Source organism: Trachurus japonicus, chromosome 18 (genome assembly GCF_045865225.1).
Source record: "Trachurus japonicus isolate A0001 chromosome 18, Traja_1.0".
In the NCBI taxonomy this organism is placed as follows: Eukaryota; Metazoa; Chordata; class Actinopteri; order Carangiformes; family Carangidae; genus Trachurus; species Trachurus japonicus.
Genome location: NC_140924.1, coordinates 14,760,273 through 14,787,624, shown reverse-complemented (window position 1 = coordinate 14,787,624; position 27,352 = coordinate 14,760,273). Strand labels below are relative to the sequence as shown.

General features: G+C 42.2%; 3 protein-coding genes across 15 annotated transcripts in view; 1 reads left to right on the top strand and 2 right to left on the bottom strand.

Annotated features, from left to right (window-relative positions):
* ablim2 (actin binding LIM protein family, member 2) overlaps nt 1–14,662 on the bottom strand; it is a 51,957-nt gene extending 37,295 nt beyond the window's left edge. For 4 of the 12 annotated variants that reach the window (XM_085760065.1, XM_085760067.1, XM_085760068.1 and 1 more), the window contains exon 1: nt 4,472–4,756. In XM_085760065.1, coding sequence (XP_085616191.1) covers nt 4,472–4,487 — 16 coding nt within the window. In that variant the 5' untranslated portion in view covers nt 4,488–4,756. Of the gene's footprint in view, nt 1–4,471; nt 4,761–14,316 lie in introns of those variants that run through there. The other 8 variants (XM_085760057.1, XM_085760058.1, XM_085760062.1 and 5 more) reach the window with 6 other exon arrangements.
* A 1,351-nt stretch (nt 14,663–16,013) lies between these two features.
* Nucleotides 16,014–26,665, top strand: zcchc4 (zinc finger, CCHC domain containing 4). Of its 2 annotated transcripts, none has more exons than XM_085759535.1 (13): nt 16,014–16,235; nt 16,461–16,579; nt 16,664–16,746; nt 19,369–19,641; nt 20,129–20,209; nt 24,312–24,384; nt 24,470–24,620; nt 25,079–25,176; nt 25,509–25,630; nt 25,911–25,986; nt 26,085–26,136; nt 26,248–26,398; nt 26,509–26,665. In XM_085759535.1, the coding sequence occupies exons 1-13, from the start codon at nt 16,154–16,156 to the stop codon at nt 26,609–26,611; spliced, it is 1,464 nt and encodes a 487-aa protein (XP_085615661.1). In that variant the 5' UTR covers nt 16,014–16,153; the 3' UTR covers nt 26,612–26,665. The 2 variants fall into 2 exon arrangements, with proteins under 2 accessions (XP_085615661.1, XP_085615660.1); XM_085759534.1 differs by having other exon boundaries at nt 24,470–24,632; nt 25,088–25,176; nt 26,509–26,654.
* LOC146968904 (E3 ubiquitin-protein ligase TRIM62) lies at nt 20,087–24,033 on the bottom strand. Its single transcript, XM_085759536.1, has 6 exons — nt 24,018–24,033; nt 23,423–23,640; nt 22,616–22,711; nt 22,255–22,520; nt 21,943–22,073; nt 20,087–20,913 (listed from the first exon to the last, which is right to left on the bottom strand). Exons 2-6 carry the CDS (start codon nt 23,630–23,632, stop codon nt 20,315–20,317), a joined length of 1,302 nt encoding a protein of 433 aa, XP_085615662.1. The 5' UTR covers nt 23,633–23,640; nt 24,018–24,033; the 3' UTR covers nt 20,087–20,314.
* Nucleotides 26,666–27,352: the final 687 nt, after the last annotated feature.

Genomic DNA, 27,352 nt, shown 5'->3' with positions numbered 1-27,352 from the left:
AGAATGGGTTGATTGCAACCATGTGGAAAAGACAACAGTCCAAAATGGAGAGAGGGTCGGGAGGGGTATAGGCAACAGGGACTGGTAGTCAAAGGGGAGCCAGGAGGGGCTCTATAGCTTCTGATCTGACCCAGCATGCAATGCTGCACCCTTGCACCTGTTGAGGGGAATCCAGTGTCTTCACTTCCTCTTCAAACAGCAAATAGAAGAAGAGGGCGGAGACGAGGAGGAGACAGGAGACGATCTGTCAGGTCAGATGTAGAACCCAGACATTCAGACTGGTAAGAGTCTGAAAGCAACTAACAAGGTCAAAGGTTGATGACCTCAGTGCCTTAATTGAGATGAAGAAAGTCTGGGGGTAAAGATGGAGTTGGGGCAAAGAATGATTCAAGTGGAAGTGATGGATTTCCTCTCCATAATGAACCAGAGAGGGACTGTCCATAAGATGGAGAGTCCTACCCCCTGCTGCTGCTGGTGTCCTGTCTGCTACAGGCCCAGTTGTCCCTGTCATCAATCAGCCCTCCTGTCTGTTGTCTGGCTGGCTGCCACTTCTTACACAGCTAACAATAAATTTGAAAGACACACATTTCATGATGGCTAATGGGACTGACAGGTCAAACCTCCCAAGGCCGAGTTAACAGCCTTAGAGAAACACAGTTCTGCACCACTTCCTGCAGCAAAACAAGCTAATGCTGCAGCATGAACAGGCTTTTCAGGTACACACACACACATGTAATGAGGAGCAACAGGCTACGACACAGTGGAACACACACGAGCAACTTTATCTCAAATGCCTTTTCAAGGCGCCATGCATCACCTAAAAATAGAGTGTTCCCTGAACTCACGGGGATCCCATAGTGCTCTGCAACATTCCTGCTGTGAACCATCTGCAGAGGCTGCAGGGGTGGGCAGGAGATCAAAATGCTCACATTACCAGAGCAGGACTTCTTTGTGGTGGCCCGAGCCGGTGACCTTGGGGACTTCATTTGGCTAACACATTCATACTGGCGTATTAGTGTATTAGCATATTAGCGTGAAGATGAGCTAGTTTGTACAGAGTATGTTTCATAGGGTTAACCTTTACCCTAATTAGCATCACTGAATGTCTACAAGCTTGAAGTGCGTATATGGACAGTTTAGTTCAGTAAGACAACACACTAAGACACTGCAACATTTTAAACATCTTAAGAGAAACTGTAATACTTTTGAATATTTTAATTGATGATATTCAGTCTTCAGTCAATAAAATATGTCTAACAACTTGTATAGCACTTTTACGAGCCTGTTGACACCTGGCCTCACCTTTACATGGACATTACTTCACTGCCTAAGAGTTTCCTGTCTGTAATCTCAAAGGAAAACTCGCTCCATTATCTGACTGCTGTTAGATGCCAAGAAAAACATGAACTGAGTTGTCTGAAACAACACTTTAAGTAGTAGCTCGTGGCTGATGAAGATGAATGATTGAACTAATATTAGTATAAACACATGCAGCTTAGACATGACACTTTACACTTTCCTTGCACTTTTTAAAGCCTGACATCCACCTGTGCTCTCACACCTGAAACCTGACCTGGTCAGCATTTGATCTCTGACATGAGGTCAAGAACCACTGAAAGCTGACCTCTGACCTTGCTGGTAAATGGACACCAGAGCGGCCCCGTTGGCTGCACAGAGAGGCGGAGGAAGTTAACTGAATGAATATTCATATTGTAAATCAAAACCACTATGACTTATGCTATTTATAAAGAAAAAGTAACCAGAATAGTAACAACATCGGTATGAAATCAACAGTGGCTCAAAGTCAAGCAGGAGAAAGGGCGACAAGTGTTTTGACTTATGAATATGGTCTTTGTGTCGTTCCTGTGACAGATGAGTCAGGGAATATTTCTTCCACGTGGATGACAACACGCCAACAGATAAGATCCCACGTTGTTACTGCAGCTGCTTCCACCAGAACACTGCCATAAATGTCAGGACGATGCACTATGAAGCTCAGTCAGTATAAATATCAAATGATTTCTCTTTGCCACGACCCCAAAAGGACTCCAAAATTACAGGAAGCTACAAACTTTGTATACTTTCTCTCTAAATGGTCCAAAAGCTACTGCATGATGGCACATTTTCTGAATTTGCACTTCTAATATTGTGTTAGTTTGAGGAAGAATGTTTTTTTTTGTCTGAAAATGTCAATGCCTCCATGCATAGAGCCATGTTAATGAAGAAATGATTTTCACAATGGAGGTCCTTGTAGCCAATGAATTTGATGGTAGTTTGTGCTCCATACCAAATGAAATATCCAAATAAAGGGGAAGTGAAATTTACTTTTATTGATCAATCTATTTTTCTATTAATCTTTTAAAATGCAAGAACATTTAGAAAATTGTGCAATGCACATTGACTTTGACATACATTGACTAATGAGTTAGTGTCCTATCAGTGACATGCAATTAATATGTTCTAACCTAACCCTCACTAATCTTTGCACCTTTGACCTTTGACTGTTACAAATGTAATCAGGTCATCTTTGAGTCAAAGTTAATGTTTGTACCAAATCTGAAGAAATACCCTGCAGGTGTTTCTCTTCAAAAAAAAAAAAGAAAAAGAAAGAAAAAAGACAGTGAGGGATTGTGGCATTGGAGCTGCTTGTGTCCTCAGGCCATCTATGCAAAGTCACTGGCATATTATAGCATGAGTGTTTAGAGTGAGCATGAGGCCTGTGAGTGGGTGTGTCACCTGCATCCTCCCACCAAACTTTACAAGCTTGTGATGGTGGAGAACAACACAGGGTTAACACAGGAGCAGCTTTAACGAGGCTGTTCAGGACACTACACTGAGAGAAGGGGAAATATTTGTGGTGTGTTTACAGGGACGAACACTGGCTTCTTTTTACAGCCAGCTGGGAGGCACCAGGAGTAGAAAGTACATTTACTCTGGGAGTAAGCTCAGTTTTGCAGTAACAAGTAGGCCTACTTCACTTGAATTTCTATTTTCTACTGCCACAGATTAAACTAACTATGAACATTAACTAAGTTAGAATTTGCCATTGTCCTGATGCTACTACGCATGATTAGCCTCTGTTAGTCGTTTTTTTATTGGTATGCGAGAAAGAAATTACAAATATCTTTGGGATTGATGACCCTTTCATGAAAAGAAATAGATGAATGTCTGTCAGAGCACTTGCTATTAAAACTTAACCAATCTGTTTTTAGAAAAAATTAAACATAATTGTTAAAAATTTAAAAAATTGGAGCTCCCCAAAAATGCTACTAGCTTAACAGCATGTGTGCTTACACCTATAACAATCTTACAATTGTATGTCTGTTTTATCCAACAACATTGAACTCTGATGTCATTCCCCCAATATTATAGCCCCCTACACCTGCACCACCTGCATCTGTTCCACCTGCCACTGTTGGACTAGATCCTAAACTCAAGCTGTTCATACCACCATCCCAACAGTCCAAAGATGATGGGAAACGGTTTGTTTTAAGCTAAAAATGTAAATATCAAGAGATTTAGCATTTTCTATCTTAGAAAAAAAAACTAATTCGTTCATTCATTCATTCATTCATTCATTCATTCATTCATTCATTCAGCTATTTTCAAATATTAAGATTGGTGCTAGTATTAGATATTCTTGAAAGTGTTACATTTACTTGCTCTCATTAGGGGTGCACTCAATAATACTAGCACCATTTTTGCTAATTTTTTTTAAATTTTCTAATACATTCATTCAATTCTGTTTCAGTAAATCTATTGTAATGGGGGGAAAGTATACAGAAGAATCATACACTACACCCCCTAATCACAAGCTTGTTTTCCACTTGCACTGTAAATTGTAAGTCACTACAAGAATATTATGGGAACATTCACAGAAACATGAAGTCCCACAGTGCAGATACAATGAGTGCATAGAAAAATGAAAAGAAGCCCCAACACTGTAAGTGGTGGTTCCAGTGGTAAATCATTAAAGGACTATTCTTCTTAGTAACTGGCCTTCACCCGTTTGTAAGCAGCCCAAATGGCTCAGTTCCTAGTGTGAGAGATGTAGGCAGAGGACCAAGACAACAGTGTTGTTGCCAAGGATGTTGCAGGCAGTCTGCGTATCAACCTGCAGCATAAACACTGAGGCACACGCTTGTTGTTGTCATTCACATTCGCAGGAAGTGCTGTTCACTTCTGAGTGGTTACGTAATAGAAGCCCATTAGGCTGTAGCTACGTAAGGTAACACTTATATAGAAACACACATTCTTCAAATGTCAAAAAACTGCTCACATGACTGAAAGCTTCACAGTGATTTTTATATTTCTAGTTGTGGAATTATGATTGTTTATTGTATGCTCCTGTTACTTTCCAGAGCAATAAATATCTATACACAGATAATTATTTAAAGGTTATTTTTGATTATACAAGAAAATCATCACTACTGAACACCAGACAGCTTGAATTATTAAAGGTCATCATTACCTTTTTCCTCTGGCATGGTCACTCAGTCGTTTTCCCAGATATGATGTGATATTTTTATGTCCTTTAGCGATAATACTGATAGATAATATCCCAAAACAAATCTTTTCAGAGTCCTGTGATGGTATTGCAACACATCCTCCGTACACTCTGCAGCTCCGGTGTAATACTAGAGCGGAGCAGAGAGCGAGGGCTCTGTCCCTCAATATCTCTGGAATGAGCTGTAGGTCATATGACTCCCTATGGCTCTCCTCCTCTCTCTCTCTCTCTCTCTCTCCTATCTCTGCCTTACTGCAGCTTTCTGTTTTAAATAGAACCATGTGCAGCTCAAAGAGAACGACACCTCCTCCTGGTGATCTGTTGCTGGGAATGTGCCACACCCACTCCTCACAAAACTCGACGTTGACAGCTCAGTCGTAAACAAACCAGGCTCTCTGACAGGTCCGAGGTTTGTTTGACAGACAAACTCCTCCTGCTCATTCAACTACACAACATAATCTCAGCATTTATAAAATTGGGGGGACTTAATGGTGGATGTTGAGAGCCGGGGTATTACAGAGCCACTCGACTCTCTGCCATTTTCCCTGCTTCAGTGATGTCTGTTCAGGACACGGCAGAGGATTTTTTCCAGTGAATTTAATCAGGATTTAGTTCTGTGAAAAAAAAGTCTTTGAATCCATATCAACTGTATTCACAAGGCTAGCAAGTTAGCTTAGCACCTAGTTGTTGTAAAACATGCTCACAATGAAATCATAAACACTCACACAGATGTCATGAATACCAACAGAAAACCGCATTATTAATATATGACATAGCCTTGTAACTGGGAAAGATGACATGTAGTAACTGGAAGTTGCAGCATAAAATGGTACCTTCAAAATAAAAGTCAAATTCACAACATGCATATTTTAAATTACTGAAAGATTTTTTTATTTTTTTTTTGCATCTTTTTGTTATTGTTTTGTTGGGTTGGGGCATGAAATATTTGGGGGTGCGAAAGGTTCAGAAAGTACAAAGACTACCCTGTTCAAAGTTACAAACAACCTCTCAATGGCTGCTGACGATGGCTTATGCTCAGTGCGTATACAGTACCTCCAGTGGAAGTGCTCTAGGAACTACTTGTTTCCAGTTTCACTTGTTTTAAACTAACAAAAAATACCTCAGTTTTGCATATGCAATGTGTTTCTTGTCAAACCTTGTCGAAGGTGTGTGTAGCACATGCAAATTTAAAAACAGAGTGTTGGAAACACTGCTAATTTTAGGCATGTACATCAGAAACTGGTTCATGCTGTATTCACTATATCTTTCCAAAAAGCTGAATATTGACTGACTAGTTTAGAAAATCAAACACTTCCCTTAGTTTTCTTATCATACAGTCAATACTCGTGTATGTTTGTACACAGCTGTGTGCAGTTTTAGTCGAGTTTGTCCAGAAATGTGTGTTGAAAGTGAGTTTATACTGCGCTGCTACGTGTTACCAGTTTCCGATCTGATCGGATCTGATGTCTTTTCAGTACCCAGTGAACAGTCACACTTCATTGTTGGTGTAATCATAACAGCTTTATACCCACAGAGGTTAAAGCCAGAGTCGACCTACTGTACAGGAAGAGGGTGGAAAAAATAATGGAAATGTATCACAGGGGCTGGGAAACCCATTGAAAACTCAATGCTATTAAAGTCCTTTTACAAGGGAGATGAATGATGGTGACTGGCAGTCTCACAGCTCTCAGATCAGTTTCTATGACCGAGGCATGGAGTCGACGGTTTGCGTGATCTGAACATCGTATGTACAGTGTGGACAAACAATGAACTCATTCTTCATTCAGCTGGTGTAAGGTCACATTAGGGTAACGTGAATAGTGTTGGACCTTCTCCATGATCTGGGCTTCGATAAAACAATGCAAACTTCCACTACAGTGATGCAACCAGGCAGATTCATGAGGCGCCGTGCCAAAGCATTCACATCGTGACTGAACTAGACGACCCTGCCACAACAGACTCACCACTCCTATTGTGCACAAGCCCAAATGTATTTTTCTTTAATAGCCTTGATGGCAGCAGCTAGACTCTGGGAAGGTCATTTGGACTGTCCACCAGTGTGGTTAAGACCGAAATACCTCTACAACAACCAACAGATGAAATTTCTATAGGAGTTTCTATTCTCTACAGGATAAACCCTGAATGAATCCACCATTGGTTTCCATTAGTTCAATTAAGTGACTGACATGTTGATAATTTGTCTGACATATACTGTAGATATTTCTCATCTTATAGTGGTTCTCCTAATGGTGTGAAATATTTTGTAAACGAATTGGATGGACTGACCTGTACAACAGCAGGTCAACATGTTCTCTCATCTATTGAAATATGCCATTGTCACAGAGTTTAATATGAATATTCATGGTTCTGAGAGGATTTATCTTCATCATTAAAAAAATGACATGAGTTTACTTAGCATCGACTTCATTCATGTTCTCCAGAGGATGAATCCTGGTTCCTTTGGTTTATATCTTTGACTTTTCAGTAAAGTGGTTAATGTCTAAATCAAATCAAAATACTCTATTACCCTCCTGACCACAATATTCCAGGTCCAGGACTGGGCGATGTTCCTGACCCCCCGTGCCTGTGCATATCTTCATACATAGAGGACAGACACTGCATTCAATGCTGTGACATTGCAGAGGGATGAATGAATGAATGAACGGCCATGCCAGAGCAGCAGGAGCCCATAGAGGAGGTCATTAAAAACTACCAAAAATAACAGACAGGATGTACCAGAGGAGCGTATCAAAGGCCGATTGTCAGCAAGTGGAGAATCATGTCATGTCCCTGACACCGCCCCTGTGTACGTCTCTCTCCTCTCTCACTACCATTCATCTGAAGCTGCGAGGGATCATCACCAGGCCATAAACCAGACAAAGTGCTCGGGTAAATGGTAGGAAGCTTTGAATTAAGTAAGAGTGCACGGTGGACTCTGTCATGTGACTCAGTTAGCAGGCACAGAGGCAGAGAGAGGGAGAGAGAATAAAAAGGCACAGGACCTGCATTGTAAATCATCCAGCAGCACCAGAGCTTTCAAGAGGCAGAAAAGACTGAAAGAAAAACCCAAACAGGACCAGGACAGAGTGTTTCCATTCCAGCTGAGCCTAAATAATAATGCTGCAATGAAACCGAAAGCAACAAGATGACAATTTACCAGCATTAATATGATAATCAGACTGCTTCTGGGTGTCGGCCCTGTGATGGACCAAAGACCTGTCCAGTTCCACACAAACACACTATCCCTTGGACTTGTGCATCTCATCTTCATCAAGCAGCATTGCACAGTCCACATTGTCCCATAACTCTGGGGTCCAGATTCCTCATGTCTCCTCTCCTGTGAGGTCTACATTGCCAGCGTCTACGTGCCGAGTGCCGACCCCTCAGGATCCTGCAATAGTTCCCGGGCAAAGTCAACGACATCTGCACAGTCCGTCTGTCAGCTGAGCCTGTATCCTCCAGTGTTGCAATCCCATATCTACATGCAAGAGCAGCAAGAATTATCTAGTGCACAAGATAAAAAACGATCACCTTACAGGACTTCAGGGGCCCCGTCATTACCCGAGTGCATATGAGAAGTTCGTTTTGCTGTATATTTAGCAAGAACATCCATGTTTCAGTCTTAACACACTTTCAACTAAAGCTGATGTTCAGGATTAGTGGTCACCAGGGGGAGGAGAACATGAAGCAAATCCTTCTCTCCTCAAAACAGTTTCCTCCCAGTGTTACAGAGAATTAACGGCAGAAGAAGTCGCTGGTCTGACCCACATTTAGGTTCCTAGTGTGAAACTCTTGATTTGGGAGTTTAATCTGGTTAATTGGTTCATTCACTGGAGAGAAGCTGAAGCTCATGGGAGGGCTAAGAGGAAGAGGAAGAGGAAGAGGAAAGGAAAGGAAAGGAAAGGAAAGGAAAGGAAAGGAAAGGAAAGGAAAGGAAAGGAAAGGAAAGGAAGAGCGGCTACAGATCTATTGAACGCGCAGACATAAAACACACGGGACCGAGTGGATAGTTAAATAATTCACAGATGCCCATTGATCTTTGTGTCTCGCTCCCACTCACAACACAGCAGTAATCGGATCCAAATTTAAAGTGCAGGGTTAGCTCTAAAGGTAGCGGCCGCATTCCCATGATGCCTTTGAACAACACAAAGGACAACATGTCCTGTTTCCTTTTGAACAGTAGCTACAAATAGCTGAAGCAAACATATGTTTATGACATTAAAACTGTTGTTGGGGTTACTATTAACGAGACTTACGTCACAGTAGTGGAGGGAGTGTTACTCTAAAACATAATCATACAGGTTGCGTATGAGTAGCTAAGGCAGACATAGTAAAGTTCTGCTCTTGTGTGCAATACTTGGTCTATTTCCTGTCTTTTTTCCATGCATTTATATCTATATTTTATCTATCTATCTATCTATCTATCTATCTATCTATCTATCTATCTATCTATCTATCTATCTATCTATCTATCTATCTATCTATCTATCTATCTATCTATCTATCTATCTATCTATCTATCTATCTATCTATCTATACAACAACAACATGTGACATGGCAGCAACAGGGTAGTGAAACTGACATGTGGGTATTATATATTGGGCCGCCATGATAGAAATGGAGTTTGGCCCCTGATTGACCAGTCGTGTTGTATCATGTGGTCATGAGCTCTGTCTCATGACGGACAGATTCACATCACGGATACAAAAACAAAATTAGTCAACATCACAGGATGTCTGGGCTCCACGTTAAGAACGGAATAGGATGGGCGGTGTTGTGCAAAAATGATGGACATCATGTTCTCCAGTATGTAGAGTAACTGTAGGGGGTCTCGACTCAAGCTGAAGTCAATACTGGACAGATACACATCATCCAGGCCTCTATCTGTACAGTAGGACAGTGGGTCTCAAACTTGTATACACCAAGGACCCCTCAATTGACACAAATTAGATCACAGACCCCCATTGGACAAAATTTTGAAGCAAACACCAGTCAATGTACGTTCAAATGAGGCGTGAATTTTTGGAAAGATTAGAGATATTTCTGGAAAAATGTGGTATAATTCCTCCCAAAAAGTTGTAACACTTCTAGAAAAAAATGGTAAAATTTCTCAACAAAAAAATTATAGAAAAACGTGGTATAATTCCTAAAAAAAAAAAGGTTTAAAAAAACTCTAGAAGAAACTGGTAAAAAAAAAATTCTCAATAAATAAATAAAAATAAATAAAGTCAAATAAAAAAGTGTGAAAAATTTCTCAAAAAAACAAACATTTAAGTAAAAAAATTCTAGAAAAAAGTGGTAACATTTCAAGAAAAAGTTGGGGACCCCCTTGAACCCTTTCAAGGACCCCACTTTGAGAACCATTGCAGTAGGAGACTTGACCACTTCAGCTCCATTTGCACACCTGAGCTTCCATCTCTGAAGGTTGCAGCTGCTTGATTATGACAAACCAAAAATCATAATAACTATTATTTTGATCAATATTGAAGTCAAGTTTATTTAAGACAGTCACTTATTGACTTTGGCAACACAAAGCTAACCCTTCAGCTAACAGAAGGTTTTCATATGTGAGACCTTTGAGGGTATAGCCTAATCAAACGACATTGCAAATATTCATAATGAAATCACAAACTATTTTTCTTACTACAGTTTCTTATTTCTTTGGTCTTCGATATCCTTTATATCTAATCATCCAACTATTTATTTTGTTTTGCATTACACACCATGTCTAATGTCCTTGTGGGTGTATTGACGACTTGGCAATAACATCTATTTTTCATGCCGCTGAAGGAATGCAGACTGGCCAGCAGATTGAATATATTGCTCAACTCGGTCTCAGGGTGTGTTCATCATGGCGAGCCTGTTCGGAGAGGTTTATTTATTTAAACACAAACCATGTGTGCCAGATATTCACTAACAAAGACAGGTGGTAGGTACTAAACAAGACACCTGTTATTATAGATGAGGTTTTTTTTAAAACATAATTTTGGGGGCATAATCAAAACTAAGCATGAGGGACAAAATAATAGAGTTGTATATGAGCTGTAATTGTTGACAGTGCTTTGCTAATGATTATTAGTGGAGCTAATGAACCTGTGTCTCTTTCCTGCCTCTGTATAAAGATCTGTGTCAGTCACTGCTCAGCCTAATGAGTATTTCACTGCCACTTGGCACTTTTCACCGGCTTCTCCAGGGGGATCGTATGGAAAGCCGATTGAACTAAGCATGTTGCCTGTCCTGCATCGGTGAGTAATATCAACTTCATGACAAGTGCACATATCATTATGACTAAGTTGTTTAAATAACATTTTAACATTTCAAATGAGCCTTTTGATGCATGTAAAGCCAATGCATCAACATTACAGTCAACAGCCAACAGTCCTCAAATGGTAAAAACTGCTAAAAGGCATCTCAAAAGGGGCGTGCCAAACAAATATTGTCTCTTGTTTGTCTTTTCCTCTCAGTTTACAGCAGTCTGCTAATGAATTTCTCCCGTCTCTCACCCCCCAGAGGAACTGCAGCCGTCTGTTCAGCTGCTCCGGCTTCTCTGCAGGACATCGACGGGTCTCATTATAAACAAGAGCTCTCTGTACTTTGTAATATCTGGCTTAGTCTCTGTCATCTCTGTGACTTCGAACTCAAAAACAAGACGTCAAATGACAAACAATACAATATACCTCAAAAATTGCGGGCTATAACGACTAATGACACTTACTTGAAAGGATTTATTGACATTTTAAAGGCTTGAAGATCCCATCAAATAAGAATATGCCATAAAAGAAATGTAATGAAACAAAGATGGCCACTTAAGGTGTGTTGATTGATTTCCAAACACCAATCATGCATTAGTAACCATCGTGAAGACATTTTACCATTAGCTGCTGAGTGAATTAGGCCTTAAAGTGAAATTCCGGCGTAAGTGTAAACCATGGTCAAACACACCGTAACACCGAGTTAGACCCCCCCTCGAGAGATCAATTTGCCCGACCGCTACATTCACGAGATCCACCAACTTCAGCAAATACCGCAATATCGCCACACACGGCGCTGTCCGGATCCACTGTCTGACCGCAACCAAAACGCCACCATTTGCCCAAAATAATGCTCAGAACTGCACCAAATGTCATCAATAGTACACACAGGGTCCCAGCACGTAGTACGAGTTGTCAAACATCTGCTAGCTTTGCCTGTTTTCTTTAGCAAGGAGATGCAACTCAACTCACCTACTTCTCCTCCGGGAGCCGCTCGTTGGTGAGGAAGCCCTGACGAGTCGATCACCGAGTGCACCGGAGTTCCGCAGCTCAATCAACAATTACCTCATGGAAATACAATCAGAGTTTTTTTTTTTTTAATCTTGCATATCACTTTATAACTATTATTATCGAGTGCTGGCCACGATATAGGCGCAAATGAGCATTTTTAAGAGCTGCGGAACTCCGGTGCACTCGGTGATCGACTCGTCAGGGCTTCCTCACGAACGAGCGGCTCCCGGAGGAGAAGTAGGTGAGTTGAGTTGCATCTCCTTGCTAAAGAAAACAGGCAAAGCTAGCAGATGTTTGACAACTCGTACTACGTGCTGGGACTCTGTGTGTACTATTGATGACATTTGGTGCAGTTCTGAGCATTATTTTGGGCAAATGGTGGCGTTTTGGTTGCGGTCAGACAGTGGATCCGGACAGCGCCGTGTGTGGCGATATTGCGGTATTTGCTGAAGTTGGTGGATCTCGTGAATGTAGCGGTCGGGCAAATTGATCTCTCGAGGGGGGGTCTAACTCGGTGTTACGGTGTGTTTGACCATGGTTTACACTTACGCCGGAATTTCACTTTAACTGTTAATGAGCAACAATGAGTCAACAGAAAACGCCTTTAATTCATCACTCACACTTCTGACGGCTTCTTCATCTGTGATTCATTTACACAGAAACATGTCGCACACTTGAACATCTTGTGCTTCCACAGAGATGCTGGAAATGAAATCCAGCTTGGCTCCGTTCTCATAGCCTATCCTACTCCTTAGCTTATGCTGTGTTCGAGACGACTCCGACTTCAAAGCGTTTGTGACGCACCACGCCAGAATAACCAAAAACAATAACCAAAAACATGGTGGGCCGGGACAAACATAGCATTCAAAGTGCTTCACGCAATGCATTACATTACAAAGGGCCAAAAACAATTAAAAAAGAAGCATTTTAAAATTATGAAACAGATAGGTCTAATTTAAAATCAAAGAGAAATAACAGTATGAATTTACTGTGTTCCACAACATCTGTAAGAGTAAGTAAATATTGTATATTTCAAAACGTTTTAATGTATTTTGGCATTTGAAATGCATTTTAATCAATGTTTTACCACTGACGGTGTGGTTATGTGCAGGTGCAGACGGTTGTGTGACGACAGACAACTGATTCTTGAAGAGGACTTTTTCAAGTAGGTTGGAAAAATCCAAGTTCCCAGTTGTCTCGAACGCAGCATTAGTTGTTTGTCTTTGCTTCTCATTTGAACAGGTGTTTTTAATTCAGCTTTGTGCGCTCCACACAGGCAAGTCAATCGATGCCACCATCATGACAGAAGATGAGTGATTGCATCTCATTTCTAAATCATGACAGTGAAGAACAAAGTGTGCAAAAGTAGGCTAAGCCATAGGTTACCTGTGTGTAGCAGGTGTAATAGGTTAGCTACATCAGCAATGCACTTTTCACTTCTGGAGATGCACATCTAAGCAGCATGTGAAATGCAAAGTGCATTAATGCAACTGCTTTGATTCTGTTTATTGATGTTTTCAATAATGCACCAGGTTAAAGGTTCAATTCACTGCATTCATTCTCTAAGAATCCCATCAATTGATTTTGTAGCTGAATTATCTCCAATTGAATCAAATTGGAGCAGAACTGAATCAATTTAGGAAATCAGTTGCAATTACAAAGTCTGGCTAGTTTTTGATTAAATTAGACAAATTATCTTATACGAAAGTAGCAGATTGTGGGTCAGTGTAGTTGTGTAACAGGGCTCATTAGCACAATCTTCAACTCGTGTATAACATCAGTGTTAAGTAACTTCAGTCGTAGATGAGAGCGAAGATTAGACTGATTCCTCCGCCACAACACAAACATCGAAGCCACGAGTCTGAGGTTTCCTCTTTAATCCTTCAATGACATTTTATGTGCAACCACACCCCTGCACTCTGGCGGGCCTTTGATATTAAGAAGTTGCAAAAAAAACAGCAACCAATTTATATTCTGTGATATTCATTTACATTTAGATCCAGGACTTGACATAATATAGGCTTTTGTTACATTTGCTGAGTCTTCCTTAGGGACAATAGCCCACTAGAAGTCAGGCCTGCAGTGCACTGTAGTAGACAACACAGTCATGCCTCTTTGAGCCAGTGTAGTGAGTGACTGCATGGCAACATAATGAAAAGGCAGAAAAACCAAACCCTCTCTGTGGTTGTTTCCACACTCTGTCTAATTAGCCCACATGACATCCATTTTTTACTGGGACAAATTTGAAACTCCACCATAGCAGCCTCATTCTTCATTACACGAATACCACACGTTTGCACCAGGATGCTGTAGGCTGACTAAGGATGACAAGATAGCAGTGGTTTATTTTGGATTTATAATAGGGACAAAATATTATAATGACGCCACAGCAGGTGAAGAAAAATAAATAAAAAATTGTAAATTAGGACAAAGCATCCACAGTCTCAGCTACAGTGGAAGCCCTGGAGGGGTTTTTATTACATTATTAACTGTGCTGCTGGTTTTCCTTGTGATACACTGAGAGGAAAACAAGAAACGCTTCTTACCAGTGCTGCTCATGGTGCCAGTCAGATGTCTTCTCTGGTCAGAGGATGCACAGTAAATAAATCACTATCCACATTGACAGTACATGGATGATGCCAGCGGTCGCGGAGCGCACAGACCTCCCTGCCAGGCAGCAGAAGGGGGAATGAATGTTTCTCCCTCCCTCTCTCCTCTCCTCTTCTCTCCTCTCCCTCCTCCAGGAGTAGCCTATTGGTGGTGGTGGTGCTGGTCCTCCGGGCTGCTGAGGCCGCAGGTGATCCTCTGGAAAAAAAACACAGCCGCACTGTGAAGACAATGTCCCGCATACACACTGACTGCAGGGCTGCGCTGTCTCCGCCACACAGCAGCACAGCGGCAGACAGTGCAGGTTGGGTGTGGGCGCACAATGAAGAGACGCCACTACGCGGGTCAAGCTGGATGGAGGAATTTAAAGCGGATCCGATGCTTTTTCAAAATAAAAGTCATGTTTAAACGCTAGGTGTGTCTGAATGACATGGGAATATATGAGAATTTAGATTAGAAATAACATTGAAATGATGCTTAGAGTAAAAATGAGTAATTGAGTGAGCTTTGGAGGTCATGCAAGGTTTTACATTTTTGATGTTTTTAAAAGACATAATATGAAATACACAATAATAAACACTAGAATTAATGGTAAAATAATGAATAAATGAATAAAATAAGATGAGATACAATAAAATAAATCCCAACAAGACGAATGTGCTTTCTTGCTCAGAATTTAGGGCAAGTGATTTTATTTTGAAGGGGAAAATCGGTTTACTCTGCTATGCTCCATTTCCGTGACCGTCTTTGCTTTACTTGAGCTTCTAGCAAACTCCTCCTGAACAGAGTCCCCCAGTCAGCCACTGCGCTGGCGGCGCAGCAGGCTGCATGGGAAATGTAGTTATGGAAAAAAGAAAACAACCAACCAAATGAGCAACGTGCATGGGACTGGACTGTACCAGCATGTCAGTAAACTGCATTAGATTAAATTAGATCTTTTTAAAATTAAATTTAAGAGGTTATGAAAGAAACACTCATTCAAAACCACAGCCTCCCAATCCAATTTAGTCAGTGCCATAACCCACTGTCCTTTTGATAGGGACTCTCCACACTCATTCACACAAATGCACACAGACAGGTTGACAGCTCCTATCAGTGTTCAGAATGAGCAATGATCATGTGTTCATGTAATAACTGTCTGTACAATGTGTGACTCTTGATATTATTAGTTGCAGGTTTGATTCCCACGTTGACAGAGGTCTCATCCCATCACACATGTGTTTTTTGTTTTTTTGGGATGTGGTCACCCTACCTGTACTTATTTAGTTTAAATGTTTTTCAGTCTGTTCTAGCCTATTTCTTACCCTATTCTTACTATTTGAAGGGAGGCAATGCAAGTAAGAATTTTATGCATGGGCTTTAACATCTGTGTATGCTTGAATCTACTAATTAATGAATAAATACAATGCTACAATGCAAAGATTCATTCTATTCTATTCTATAAATGTAACAATAAAATTCTCCATAAACATACAAATACTGCATTAAACTACACTTTATAGTGATACATGTCGAGCGTGAATGAAAATAGGCTCCATTCAAACAAAACAACAGAAAAATCACTTCTGTTTATTTCCTGACGAGCTTTCACTGCGACAAAAATATTTAACTACGTCATTTGGGCGCGACGCGGAGCACCGTGGCGTCATATGTGTTTTCCATGCTTGTGTCAGCCGCTCGTGTTTTCATTCACCGGGGTCGAAACCACGTCCAAGAGTTGAACTGTTGTGTTGTAAAGTTTTTATCGGACTGAATTCACCTTGTCAACATCGCAAAATGTCGGAAGTTGACGACGAAAGTTTTGGAATTAGCATCATTTTTTCAGAGCACGGTAAAATAGCACCTAGTTGTCCTCATGGTAAGTATAAGAAATCTGTTAATCCGTGTGTATTTCAGAGTTTATTTGTTGATTTATTAGTTATTTCTTTGATAGATGCATGTTAAGTTCCGCATGTTACGAACAAGCTGCAAAACAGCTCGTACATCAACGAAATATTTACTTTAAAGCGACTATTTTCAAGATAAGAGCGTTTATTATAACAGAAAATACAAATGCTGACAATGCTGTCGTGTCTTCTTCCAGGTCCAACCTTGCTGTTTCAGAAACGCGGCAAAGGAGCAGATGCAGGCAGGAGGTTTTACGCCTGCTCGGCCTGCAGAGACAGAAAAGACTGCAACTTCTTCCAGTGGGAAGATGACAAGGTCTGTTCACTGTCCCACATGTCATTAAAGTCTATTTCCAGTCCAGTGAACTCTCATTCATGTGAGTTAATTTGTCTTTTGAAGGTGTCGGAGGCCACTCTTCTGGCAAGAGAGGGAGAGAACCGGTCAAAGAGACCTGGGCTCAGCCAGCAGGAGTACTGCAGCAGGTGAGAGGTTTAAAGGGATAGTTCAACGTTTTGGCAAATTCCCCATAATCACCATTCCCTATTGTCATAGCAGTAGGTTCATCAGCTTTAATTATCGGTGCATGTTGTTTTGAGATGATCAGCGGGGCAGAGACGTGAGGTGAACGGTACAGGTCCCCTGTCCCTCACCAAACTCCTCAAATCAGTCCCTCCAGGAATTCGCGATGTTGCGATTGCAACAATTAATGCAAATTCAGCCAATCCCCGCAAATTTTTGCGATCTTGCAATTTTGTATAATCACCGCAACTTTTCCGCAAATTGGACCAATTGTCGGTGCTTTCCGCGAGTTACACAGCAGAGAGTGCGAGTCTGGACGGAGCGGTGGTTGAAAGTGAGTTCACGGAGGAACAGCGTGGCTGGGCTGACGGCAAGAAACTTGATACAACGTGCACAAAGTGATAAGTAAAGGAACGCAAGCTGAGTTGAACGTGTTGAGTGTGTGAGTTGTCCTGGTTGACCACCCGAGGCTGTGTCAACCCCGAGGGGGAATCCAGTGAGTGCGCCACTGCAGGGCCGGAGCGGAGCAGCCGGCGGCCAGGTGCCCCTTCCCCCATCCTAAGGCCCTGGCCCTGGACTTGAGTAGCCACCTTCCCCTTTTTATTCAAAGACTGGACTGTTTTAATGGCATTTTAAAACAGTTCTTTTACCACGATTTTTAAACAGACATTTTAAATAAAAGTAAAACAACTTTCAACTTATGTAATTTTCCTGTGCCTTTCTTAACTCATTGAGTGCCAACCACGTAATTTCTCGTTTTTCGTTCCCATGCGTTGAGTGCCAAAAACGAAATTTTTCGTTTTTTGCTTTTTTTTTAAATTATGAAAATAGACACTTTAATACACATTATATGTAAATTTGGGGACTCTACGACGAGGAGAACTGAAATAGATGACGATCAAAGTCACATGACAGCTCATGATCTGGAAGTTTTTATCATAACTCCGCTTCTGCAAACGGAGTTCTGCATGCAGATGCAGCGCAGCTGCGCCGCAGCTGCTCTGCTCTCACCCGCGAGGCTGCAGCAGCTGGGAGCTGAACCAGGAAGCTCTCAGCCCACTGTCCCGCCCGGTCTTCATCTGGAGCAACACCGTGTCCTCCCCAAAGTCCTCCCGCGGTAAAATCTGATGGTCTCTGGACCAAAGCAGACCGGCACCACCGACCCGTACCACAGACGGACCGCGACCACCGGCGGGACCGGTGTTCGCGAGCCGCTGTGGCCGACAGAGCCTCACGTTCCGCGGCGAGAGGCTGTGACACGGCACGGTGCGTCTGTGTTATTGCTGTTTAGTGGCGCCCCCCCCGCCCCCGATGGTGGTTTTGTGAATAGAACAACAATTGTTGTGTATATTTATCTTATACGAGCCCTTTGATCCAGAAATGCGAGTGTCTGAAGAGCGACAGACACAAACAGCGCACCTTTCATAAAAGACGCTCTATCTCCTTTTCTAGAAAAAAAGGAGGGATTTTGGTGAAACCCAGCCATGTTTAGCTTGACTTTTCTCAGGAACGGAGGCACGTAGAAACAAACGGTTTGTGGCCATTTGAAGGATAAAGTTAAACCTTTCAAATGAGCTACAGTATGTGTTGGTGGCAATAATATAGAATACACTATGGCTCTAAAATAAAAAGTCAAATATGGTCTAATTTGCCGGTACACTTGACTAAAACTTTGGAAAGGAGCGCGGCACTCAATGAGTTAACAAGTGGAAAATTGCTGGTATAACAGGACCCCACATTATTTTGTGACATTTCAAAATTTTCAATTTTCCTTTGATTTTTAATTATTCAGAACAAAACTGCAACTTTTTTTTTCCAACTTTAGCTGTCTCCCGCAATTTAATCGCAACAAAAGCGCTTAAAACATCGCAACATGCACCGCGATTTTTTTCAAAATGTGGCCGCAAAATCAGGCATTTTAGGCCGCAACAATCACAAAAAAAGCCCGCGAAATCCTGGAGGGACTGTCAAATACACAATCCAACAACTCCAAAACACTCTGGTGGACAAGTTGTGACCTGCACATTCACCACGCTATGAGACAATCATGCAACATTACGAGACAGAGTTGTTTTAGAGGCAAATGCAGCCAGAACTACTTTCCAGACGCGGCTGCTGCTGGGTGGAGTGATTTCAAAAGCGCAAGTAGTTCAGAGTATTTGCATCGTGTGTCGTAATGTTACATTATACATGATTATTTCATAGCGTGGTGAATGTGCAGGTCACTACTTGTCCACCAGAGCGTTTTGGAGTTGTTGGATTGTGTATTTGATGAGGGACAGGGGATCTGTACCGTTCACCTCCATTGTGTTCACTGAGCAGCGCACGTCTCTGCCCCGTGGATCTCAAAACCGGTAGGTAATGAACCTACTGCTATGACTACTAGTCATAGCAGTAGGTTCATAACTCATATCTCACCATAATCCCTATTATAGTATAATAGGGATTATGGTGAGAGGAGAATTTGCCAAGATGTTGAAATATCTCTTTAAACTGTACTTCATTTTTTTTTTAAAAGAAGATGTCTTAAGGAATTCAATGATGAAAATGTGATTTTTATCCTCTGACTGTAACTTGTCCCTCAGGTTCAGAAAGTTTGTCGCTCTCCCGCTCGATGACAAGAAATTCTGTCACGACTGTCAGATCCTGCTCCTCCCGGACGAGCACGCCGCACACTCCTCTCACAGATCTGCACCCGTCACCGCGGCCGAGCTGAGGCGGCCCAGTGTGCTGCTGTCTCCTCTGCACGACAAGAAGAAGAACGCCCAGTACCTGTTCACCGACCGCAGCACAGACTTCCTGCTGGACGTCTTAGCCGGTCAGGGCTTCACCAAGGTGCTGTGTGTGGGTACACCCAGGTGAGGGAAATATTGATAATCATTGTAGCATTGTAGTTTCAGTTTCATTCCTTAAAGCTTTATTTTTGTCTGGTGCTGGTGGTTTGTATTAGAAGTGACTGGAAACATGAAAGGAACCAGAACTAGAGGACATGAAGTGTAGGATGTTTCCTTTGGTGTGGATCAACTGAACTGAGCTGTGTAAAAGTGATGTAAAAAATACAATTTTAAGAGATTATGAATTCAAAGTTTATTTGGGAGTCTATGGGCAGTCCCATGTCTCTGCAGTGGTTTAAAGGTTTCTCCACCAGTAAAATTATGAATAAAATACAGTTTCTTTTACAATATTTATTTGTTTTTAGATTAATTTGGCATGTAACTGATGTTACTGGAAATGATCATAAGAAAGCACAAAAGAGTTTCAGGATTGATAAAAAAAATAAATAAAAAAAAGTCGAATGAGGAATATTTAAAAGATATTGGTTTTATTGATGTGTGTTTGTGTCAGACTCCAGGAGCACATCAAGCTGCGAAGCCTGGAGCAGAAACATAAACCAATGAAAACTCTGCTGCTGGACATTGACTTCAGGTTGGTTTGTTTTATTATCATTTGTCTTAAATGATTTATATACAGATGGAAAGACTTAAAGACGACGGCGAGACATCAGGTGAGTCCATGTCACCGTCCCGACCGTCACATGCTGAGGTGACAGACCTCCAGGTGGTTTGGCCACACCTGGTTCTGTGGCGGTCTGAGGAAGCGCACGGCCGGATACAGCGGCTCGGTGAACTGGTGGTGCGCCCTGTCGAACACCGGCGTCATGGCCGCGGAAAACTTCTGCAGGACGACCATGTTGTCCGCGTCGTAAAATATCAGCTGACCTTTATCGTACCGGACCCACACGCCGACCTTCCTGAGCGCCGCCGTGCCGACGCCCTGGCACGACACGTGGCGGTCGTTGTGCCAGGCGGACAGGCGGCCGTCCCGGAGCTCCACGCACCACGAGTTCCTGTTGCGGCCCAGTTTGGCGCCCTTGTCCCGGCCCTTCCTCTGCAGGCTGGTGTAGGCCACGCCCACGGCCCAGGTGGTGCAGCAGCGCACGTCGACCTCCCAGTAGCTCTGACCGGCGGTGAGCGGAGACGAGCCGAGAGCGCAGCAGACGCTGTCGAACTGAAGAGGATGCTGCTCCGGGGCGGAGCGGCCAGAGGCGGAAAAGGACAAGCCCCGCCCCTCCGAGGTCACCGTGATGTTGCTGTGGCACGTCTTCCCGTCAATCAGCACAGGGGAGGAATCTGAAAGGAAACGCAGAGTCAGAGTCTCTGGAATATTTTCATTCAGTGACATTTTAAAGCTACAAAGAACTTTCATCTTGTGTTGATTTTGGCGACCCCTGTGGACAAAAGAGGTAGGTGTCTCTTTGCGGATCCTCTCCCAGTATCAGCCATGAGGAAAATATAGCGATCCAGAAAAAACAAACAAAAATCTTCGCACATCTATTTCTTTGGCAGGTGCGTCAGAGGGTGACAATTAAGTCCAAATTAGAAAAGAAGAGTTCCCGCACACATGGCCAACTTGCAGAATTTATTTCATTGCAAGGTTTCGGTGCTAGACCTTTTTCAAGCAAAATATAGCAATAAAATTGAGCTTTTTTTTTTACTGGCTAGCATAGGAACTACTCAATGTTGATTTATAGCCTCGTCAGGTGCCGTAAATTGTTTAATCTGGTGGACCAACCGACCACTGCCTCCTGAAGGTAAAGAATTACACTATTTAGAAACAGCTTATCGTCGTACCGATGGCCTCATTTGCTGTTCTAGGTCATACAGACTAGAGACATCAGCAGAAACAAGAGACTTTTAGGTGTTTCCAGTTAAAAGTTCTTTGTAGTTGCTTTAAACACGGTTGAAATTACAGCATCTCTACATGATCGAAACTTGTTCCAGGTGTTATCATGAAGGACGCTAATTGCTGGCGTTGGCGTTATCTGAAGGAGTTCCAGCACTGATGACTACAATCAACGTTTGAATGGTAACTGGATGGTAAACAGGAAAAACCCGATCAAAGGACCTGGTAAACAACTTTGGATCCTCCACAGACATTTACTCTTTGAGAGACTACATCATGACTCTGTATCAGAATGGAGATAAAACATCACATATGCTATGCTAGAAGAATTTCTACAAGTTCATTGTGTCATTTTAACGTCACATTGTCAAAGAAAATCAAATCTAAAACACCTCGATGGCTGCGACGTTCCCATGAGGCCCTGACAGCCCTCTGCTGCCCTCGGAGAGCTGATGTAGCACTAATTTCCTCATTACCTAACAGCAGAGTCTTCCTCTGCAGCTGGGCTCTCAGTTTCCTGGAGATGGTGGATAACGTTTTAAGAAGTCTCTCAAATCTCTCCTGGTTCAGTCGGATCTGCTTTTCAGAGGCGTCGGGCTTCTTGGGACTGAGACCGGTGAAAAGTGGAGGACGAAATGTTAGAAAAAGAACATTCAGAAGTCTACATCTGAAAAGCTTTCATGTGAGGATAAAGTGTTTTACCTCAGCTGGTCAGGCTGAAGCTGGGAGGAGACAGAAAATAGAAACACTGATTAAAACAGAAGGAAAACTCTTATTTTTAGTTAAACTTTAGGACTGAGAGACCGAGTCGGACCTTCTCGTTGTCTTCTTCTCCCGTGGAGCTCTTGCTCAGTGCACTCTGGGTGCTGCCGATGCTCTTGTCCACCTGGTCCTGGTGCTGCTTCCACTTCTTCAGAACCTGGTCCAGTCTAGTCTTGGTCTGCCTCAGGTCCAGCTCCAGAGAGTCCAGGATGGCCTGCTCGTCCTGCTTCATGATGGCCCGCATGTGCTCGAAGCGCTCGTGGACCTGCTGCTTCATCAGCTCAGTGCTCCTCTGGGTGGGAACATGGACAAGCGCCAAGAACTGTTGGTTTTATATCGGTGCACTGGATTATATGAGACATTGAGAAGGTCTGGATCCAGACTTACAGAGAGATCCGTACCACGTTTCTTCAGAGACCGGATGTGAGCCTCGGTCTTGGTTCTCTCTGCCTGTAGCTCCTCCAAATGTCTGGACAGCTGCTCCTGCAAAGAGAGAGTAATTTTCTACTGTGTCCATCACTTTTTATGTCTAAAAAGTCAGAAAATATCGACTACTACAATGTTTTGGGACTGATTTTAAGCAGCAAGAGCCTGCAATGTCCTGAATTGGTCTCTCAAGTGTGGGTCAAGCCCTAAGAAGATTGGACTTGACATTACCCATAATGCAGCTTAACAGTGTCTTTCACTGAAGACATTACGTAACTGTGTTCACAGCTGAGTGTGTCTGAAATTTATTGGCGTGGTGCCCCCATAGATTTGTCTGGGTCTGTTTCGACTGGCTCCAAAGCCAGGGAAATAAAGGACAAGATACTGGGTTAGATAGATGATAAAGATCATAATAATAATAATAATAAAAAAAGGCTAAAATAAGAAAACAAATGAAAAAGAAGGCGACTCTTCTGCAACTTAATGAAACAACAGCGAATAAACACAGCAGAAGACACAAAGATCTTCTGTCTTTCCGTTTCAAAGGGTGTTTGATATTCCTGCAACAAATTCCACACTGTCAGCTTGTTTGGAAGAGCTGCTCACTGACCAAGCTGCAGTCAGTCGGTCGGTCAGCAAAGTCAAGAATTTTGGACTCGGTTGTTTCTTCACATCCTCACATGAAATTTCTCAAGTCCTTTCAAATGCCGGATCCATGTGGAGAAGATCCTTCCAACCCCTGAACCTCACCAGACCCACGTTGTTTACCTGAGAGAGCTTCGGAGCGTCTTTGGCTTTCTTCCTCTGCAGTTTGGGTGAAATTGGGAACGGCTGAACGACCCGGTCGGAGTTTGAATCCAGGGGAGTGTAGCTCAGTCTGTCCTGCAGTGCCGAGTGTGTTCCTGCAGAGGGCGCCGTGAGACCACCCTGCACCGGCTGCCCATTACCAACAGATAGTGATGACTTTCCCTCTGCCATTTCTGCTTCTGGTGACAACAGAGACAAAACAACAAACAGATGTTGAAGCTGGATGATTAGTTGTGTTTTTGTTTCGCCCGTGTCTCCTGGTTTTACTGAAAAAGTCTGAAAACCGGTTTGTTGTGAGTTCATGACGGTCATATTGCAAAGACCCTGTCCAGACCTGGCTTCACTTATACTCCATTAACTAAAAACATATTAATTGAGAAAATATCATCAATTCTGTATCTTTTTATTCAGATTTTGCAAATTTTGCATGAGGAAGGTAATCTGCCATTTACTTTGGAATAACACGCCAAAGAAAGTACAAAGTTTGCAAAATCAAATCCAGACCAAATTAGTTTCCTTTGAATGTTATTAAACCATGTTTTCCAGCGGTTCTTACCTGAGATCAGTGCGTCCGTCTGTCTGTCCTGAGTTAGTGTAAAGAATGTGCAGGGTGTTAGCGCTCTGAGGGTGTGTTCCTGTTTGACAAGCTTCAGCACGCTTCACTCAGACTCTACACCGTAACCAGGAAACACTCGGAAATCTGCTGCAAGTTTGTCAACCGTGTGTGCGTGTGTGCATGAGCAGATAAGTTCAGACACGCTCTGGTTTTTCAGCCTGATATTCATGCACACAGGGAAAAAAAGAAAATATGCTGGAAAATAAGAAAAAAAATCATCCCCTTGTGTTTCAGATATGCCCAGTTCTACAACCAGGACGAGTTCTGCCACTACAACATGTTCAACCATCACTTTTTTGACGGAGAGGTACGAGTTAAAACACTTTCCAACACATTTCCATGTTTTCCATGTTCAGCGCCATGTAATGATGAAGCTTTGGTCTTATTAACAGGCCTCCAGTGCAACGTTGCAGGAGTTCCTCAGGGAAGGCGACGGGGAGAAGGTGGTGATGGTGGCTGACCCTCCGTTCGGCGGTCTGGTCAAGGCTCTGGCCAACAGCTTCTCTCTGCTCTTACAGTCATGGAAGAAGCTGCAGAGCTCCGGTCAGTTTCACTGTGGATGTGTCGGTCAATAACAGTGAAAATCTGTTCTGTTCAAGTCAGATCTTTGTCCCACACGAGGACACAATTGTTGTCACAACTTAAGAAGGAGGAAAACACAGTAAGACAATGATGCAAGAGGCCATTACAAGAGTAAATGCTATACACACGATGTAAAACATACAAACTGCAACAAGTAGAAATAAAGGTAAGAAGACATGAGAAAGATGAGTCTAGATGAACTGGACCTGTTTGTAGAGACTTGAAGATGTTTCACCTCCCTGAAGCTTCTTCAGTTCTTCAGTTCCTAGGTATTTGGCCTCAGGGTTGTTAATAAAAGGCTTTGATACCACTCAGTTTGTCAGTGTGACGATGGTAGTCAAGAGTCGTTAGGTCACCCGAGGTCACATCATGAGAACAAGTGTTTCTGGACACTAACATACTTGTATTGGTTTGTGCAGACAGTGAAGCCGAGATGCCCATGATTTGGACCTTCCCTTATTTCTTCGAGTCTCGGATCATCGAGTGTCTCCCCTCACTCACCATGCTCGACTATCAGGTATCAGCTTCTTCTACTTCCTATATTTAATACACATCAACAGTTTACTCCAAAATAAATTAATCGCATGTGAAAAGTCTATAGATTTAGATTCTGATTCAGTGTTGCATGTTATTTAGTGTATTGTTTTAGTATTCAATACCACATTAATCACTATTTATGTTAGTAAGTAAGTATCCAGCTACTTCCTAGAAAGATTACATCATATCTTTATATGTAAAAAGTCTAAACCTCGTTCAGCACTGCCTGCCTCCGAGTTGCAGCTCACAGACTCCAGGTTTTGTCTCCGTCTGTGAACAATAAAGTCAATATTTGCTTGTGTTTCCAACCAGGTGGACTATGACAACCATCCCATGTATAAACACGGGAAGACCGGCAGGAAGCAGTCTCCTGTCAGACTGTTCACCAACATCTGCCCCGGAGACGTGGTCCTGCCCCGAGAGGAAGGCTACAGGTACCGACACCCACTCACAGCCTGGTTTCATTTAATATTATCACATTTATATGAATATTTGAGGTGTTAAACATATTATACAAGGATTTTTGAAAGTTTGAAAATGACACAATTTTGATTCAGGGATCAGTGAAAAGCAACTAAAACATAATTTGACATTTTTATTTCTAAACTCAATCAGACATTTACATGAAAAACAGTTGTATCTTTTTAAATAAATGTTAAGTTTTACAGTTTCCTCACAACTCATGTTTTGTATTTGTTTTCTTCTTCCTCTGAGGTTTTGCTCTGTGTGTCAGAAGTACGTCTCGTCCCTAAACAAACACTGCGCCAAGTGCAACATTTGTCCGTCTAAGGTAGAAAACCCACACTTTTTTGTTTACCTGGAGTTTATGTAGCTACATTTATTGAATTTCCACAAACTGTGGGCTTCATCGTTTCCTTGTCTCCTCAGGACGGCCGTGAGTGGAAACACTGCTCACCGTGTGGAAAATGTGTGAAACCATGTACGTACCTTTATACTTTAGATGCACATTGATACATTATTATATTATATTATAACATGTCAGTGTGGCGTTAATGTGTGGTTAATATGTGTCTATATTTTCCTCTCTCAGCGTGGAGACACTGTCAGGCCTGTGGCCGCTGCGCCCTCCCTGACCACCCGTGTGGAGCTGCAGCAGCAGCAGAGCAGGGTTGTTTCAGCTGCGGCAGCCTGCAGCACAAACGCAATGGCTGTCCTCTCAAAGACCCAAACAGGAGGAGCGGGTGAGTTAGAGGGAACAAACCGGTTCAGTCTGTCCCTATGCGAAATGTGTAAAATGTGTGCAAGTCTTAATCTGTTAGACTAACTCTGTGTGTGTGTTTTCCCTCTCTAGTGGAGGCAAACATCCATCCCATCATCCCCACGCCAAGCCTAAAGCTAAAAAGCTGTCTGGAGGAGCTCGCAGAGCAAAGAAGATGGCAGCTCAGTCTAGGTGACCTGAGTGTGCAGGTTTTTTTTTGTTTGTTTGTTTTGAACACAAAGGAGATGATAGTCTGTGACTCATAAACACACTGTTATCTTATGGCAAACATGTTGGGATAACAGTAGAAAAAAGTACAGCTAGAGATATTATGCAGCACTTTTTGCGTTTTTTGAGGAAAAAATGCAACATTACCATTTTTTTCCCCTTAGATGTTACTATTTTCTGAGTTATATTTGAATGATCAGGCCAAAGAAAGTTAAATTAAGACTCTTTGTTAATTTACTTTTGGCCACTTGAGGGCAGTGAGATGTCATTGTTTAATAAGTTAATATTAAAGTTATTAAAGAGTTAATATTAGAGCGCAGTGGCAGCAGAAAGAGTTATTTTAAATGCTGCATCCTTAAAGCCTCAGTTCACTTTCTACTCAGCAACAACCAGGAGACAAATCTCTAAAATTAGCTGGTAACATAGCGGAGGATTTATCAGAGAAAGTGTCGGTGGATGTTGGGGAAGTAAAGTGTAACAGGGAATGGGAATCCTAATAAACAATTGAAAACCTACATACTGTTGCACTGTGTCTTATGTGAGTCTTCGAAGGATTAAGTATATTAGCCAAGTTCTTTAGGTGTATAATCTTCTAAATACAGTTTTTAATTCAGTATGTCATCACTTTCCTCGTCTTCCTTTATCAGGGAGGAAAGGTGCGATGTGAGATATATAGAATAGAATAGCAAATACTTTATTGTTTATTTGC

Coding starts and splice junctions, on each gene's coding strand:
- LOC146968904 (XM_085759536.1), bottom strand. CDS start 23,632: ATGGCAGAGGGAAAGTCATCACTATCTGTTGGTAATGGGCAGCCGGTG. Junction 22,712..23,422: donor ACGCTCCGAAGCTCTCTCAG/GTAAACAACGTG, acceptor CTCTCTTTGCAG/GAGCAGCTGTCCAGACATTT. Junction 22,521..22,615: donor AACGTGGTACGGATCTCTCT/GTAAGTCTGGAT, acceptor GTTCCCACCCAG/AGGAGCACTGAGCTGATGAA.
- zcchc4 (XM_085759534.1), top strand. CDS start 16,154: ATGTCGGAAGTTGACGACGAAAGTTTTGGAATTAGCATCATTTTTTCA. Junction 16,747..19,368: donor CAGCAGGAGTACTGCAGCAG/GTGAGAGGTTTA, acceptor CTTGTCCCTCAG/GTTCAGAAAGTTTGTCGCTC. Junction 26,137..26,247: donor TGGAAAATGTGTGAAACCAT/GTACGTACCTTT, acceptor TTCCTCTCTCAG/CGTGGAGACACTGTCAGGCC.